The 3,564-nt window shown below is 31.5% G+C and overlaps 1 protein-coding gene across 1 annotated transcript; it reads left to right on the top strand.

Moving 5' to 3' along the window:
• The first annotated feature begins 2,642 nt into the window (after positions 1–2,642).
• On the top strand, positions 2,643–3,177 carry LOC108372327 (uncharacterized). Its single transcript, XM_017627990.1, has 2 exons — positions 2,643–2,715; positions 2,778–3,177. Exons 1-2 carry the CDS (start codon positions 2,697–2,699, stop codon positions 3,014–3,016), a joined length of 258 nt encoding a protein of 85 aa, XP_017483479.1. The 5' UTR covers positions 2,643–2,696; the 3' UTR covers positions 3,017–3,177.
• Positions 3,178–3,564: the final 387 nt, after the last annotated feature.

The raw sequence follows: 3,564 nt of genomic DNA, 5'->3' as shown, positions 1-3,564 counted from the left end.
ATATCAATAAAAATATCGACTAGTAAATCGATAGCAACATCGATAAATTTTTCGATGAAAATATCGATAACAGCATCGATTATTATACAGATAAATATATCGATATCAAGATCGAGAAATATTACGAAAGTTTCGAAGTAGACCCGAAAATAATGAAATAGTTCCGAGAATCCCGAAGTAGTCTTGAAAATCTCGAAATCGTCCTGATTAATTTTTTCTAAGTCATGGAGTATTTAGTTTGTAAGCATTTAGCCGTGTAATAAATACCTTTGTACTTTAGTTAAAGTATTTTGCATCTCCACTTTAATTTAGCATCTAACAGCTCCTAAATGGCAAAGTATTTTTTACTTTGGTACTTAAAACTCACATAAAAACGATTAAAAATTATAGAAAAAATAAAAATCATAAAATAACGATTAAAGATGATCAAACAAATAAAAAGCACATAATAAGGATTAAAAATGATAGAAAAAATAAAAATCATAAAATAACGATAAAAAATAATCGAAAAAAATAAAAATCACAAAATAACAATTAATTTATGATTTTTATTATATTATCGTAGCAGAAAGCATGCAAGAGAGTATAATTCGGCGTTATTTTCATCAGCATGTACATATACATATGAACATTAATAGAACATTTTCTAAAGAACCAGACATCAGATCGAAATATATTTATTTATATCTGCAATAAACCAAACTAAAAAATTACTTCATTGAAATGCTTAACCCTTGCATGCTACCGAATACGAATAATACCTTAACCGTCTAAGTAATGAAACCGTCCCTCGACTTTTACTCCATTTCAAGAGGTTAAAAATGGCTCTGAAATAGGTTTTGAGGAAATTGTTAAAAATTCCGAATCAATGTAAATTTATAAATTGAGCTTCCCTTTAACTAACTTTAGCGGTTCCGGTATGCTCATTATTTTAGGGGTGTATGAGAAAAATTAGAACCATTCGGGGTTTTTTTAGAAATGCACGATTTGAAATATGAAAATATGAAAATTCGACCAATCTCTTTTTTAAATGAATACGTAGGAATCAGGTATGTTGCGAATATTTGCATACGCATTCGTTATGCGAATGATTCGCATCACATTACACATTCGTATTTGACATTCGCATTCGCATCAAATGATACGAATGTTTTGCGAATGCGAATGTGTACATGGGCAGAGAGCCCACTCTAATATTTTTGAAATGGCTCTAAAACTATGTTCACATATCAATATTATCTCAATCAAAGCTCGTTTTTTAATCACCCCGTTTACACAGGCAAATCTCAGATTATTAGCCGTCAAATTGGTTGTGCTTGTTATTCTCACATCTCAAGGAAAAGTTATGTTTCTTCTCTGTGCCACCGTGATCACGTTTTTCTGCTATAATAAGCAATATAAATATATTTTTACTTAACATTTTATTAAAAATACCTTTACAAACCTCTTTTCCTTGCTAGCGTAAATTGGCATACATATGGCTAATCTCTTGTTATAATTACAGATTAGGGCGTTAAGCTCGAAAATGAGGATAATCTACTTATATATGAACCTAGTATATGTCTGTCTAGCGCTATACGGTTAAGTAGTATATCAAGCAACATTGATGAGTACTTATAAGCAACCTAGAAATAATTGTAGATTCTTCCAGCGAAAGCGAAGGCTCGGATATAGAATCTGGAGACATTAGAAAATGTGAAATGAAAGATCAATTGAAAACCTCTCTATTGGTGGAAAACTAAACTAAAATACGACAAATTGACAGATCTGGCCCGCAAATATTTGAGCGCTCCATCCGCCAGCGTTCCAAGTGAGCAATTGTTCAGAGCAGCCGGCTTTATATCCGAGCCTCTAAGAAATCGCCTAATGGAAGAAAGGGCAGCAAAATTACTTTTTTTTTAAATATAATATGCCCCTTATGAACTTTGATTACTAGATTAAAACATTGTATAGGTTAAGCACATAAATTTTAAGTAATGAAAACGATGACTTAAGTTGATTATAGCTTTTTTAATGTTATTCTTAACATTCGCGAATGTGTAAAATATGACATTCGAAACATCCCTAGTAAGAATGAATATTTTTTTCAACTTGGGAAGCATTATTAGCAAAATTTTCCAAAGCAATAAATTTTGGATTCCCGCAAGTGGTAAAGGCCTCCTATCAAATGTGACGATGACAGTGTATTTAAACTTTGTTGGTAGGCCTTAACAAAATATCCTTAATATACATATATACATATGTATGTATGTACATATCTCATAAATGTGCTCATGAATTGGAAAATCATTACCAAGCCTGTCAATGCTTGTAGTAAAGCACTTGAGATAAAGCTTTAGTGGTCAGCTACACAAGTACTTAAACTTGTTGTTGTTGATAAGCTGTTATGAAAGCAATTATGGTTTTTATCAAATTAGACAATTATTAGCGGCCGCCTCAATAAAGATACCCAGCAAGTATAAATATACGATATATACTTAGTACACAAATACATACATGCATATGTAGAAAAGTAGATTTTATCAAACTTTTCGATACATTGCGAAGGTATAATAAAAGAACTTTAGATAAATGACTGTTAATTTTATAAGATTGTAAAAAAAATTCATCGATTGAAAAGAGAAAATTTTAGTAACATCAATTAGTTGCTTGATACCACTTCAAACTGACAGCTGATTTCGACTTTAAAGGCCAAAATGTTCGCCAGAATATCGGGTATTACTACTTTGGACTGCTGTTAAAAAATTTCTTATCTAATGAAAACGTACATTTTTCAGAATTTCTAACAGCACGTAGGATTGCTATTGCACTTGGTTTAACAACAATTATTTTAACTGTTGTTTTGGTCATTGTAGCCGTTGATGATAGCGTTAAAGCAACAAAGCTAAAAGAAGCTGAAGAGAAGTTGGATGTTTTAGATAAACTTTTGGAATCTTTAATCAATCCGACAACCAATGCGACATCAACAACCTCAGTGATATCAACAACAACAACAACAACAGACAGCGGCTTTTAAAACATTCAATGTTGTGAACAGTGTTAATAATTTTTATTGTAGTAGATATCGGCAGGAAAATTTCTGATAAGTAATATGTCTTTCCGTTGTTTGTGTTAATTTGTTTATGACTAATGACGTTAGCTGAATAAACGGTGCAACAATTTCAGTTGCTATTAATGATTGTAGATAAAATGGTTTAGTACTTTATCTGGACTGACTGCCAGCACCAACAAATTTTTGTTGTATAGACTTTGGATACCTATTGCAAAAACACTTTTGACAGCAGACAGTAACCATGCCCTTATCCCATATAACGGTAATTTGGAGAAATACGGAGTCTTCGATAAATGAATAATTACAGAAGCTAATTTATTCAAAACTGATGTTTGCAATAACTTCTTATGACCACTTGTGTATATCCCGGTAATTGTTCCATCGATTTGTACCAATACAATTATTGTACTTGACACGAAAAAGCAAAACATTGAAAATGATTGTAATCGGACTAAAATTAGGTCCACTTTTCGTATAGCGGTATATGAGATATTCTTTTTCATATCGTGGAA

The sequence above is a fragment of the Rhagoletis zephyria genome, unplaced genomic scaffold (assembly GCF_001687245.7).
Source record: "Rhagoletis zephyria isolate East Lansing unplaced genomic scaffold, Rhagoletis_zephyria_1.1 Rzeph_scaffold_05641, whole genome shotgun sequence".
Taxonomy (NCBI): domain Eukaryota; kingdom Metazoa; phylum Arthropoda; class Insecta; order Diptera; family Tephritidae; genus Rhagoletis; species Rhagoletis zephyria.
Note: the sequence above shows the minus strand (reverse complement) of the source record. Positions and strands in the feature narration are given on the sequence as shown.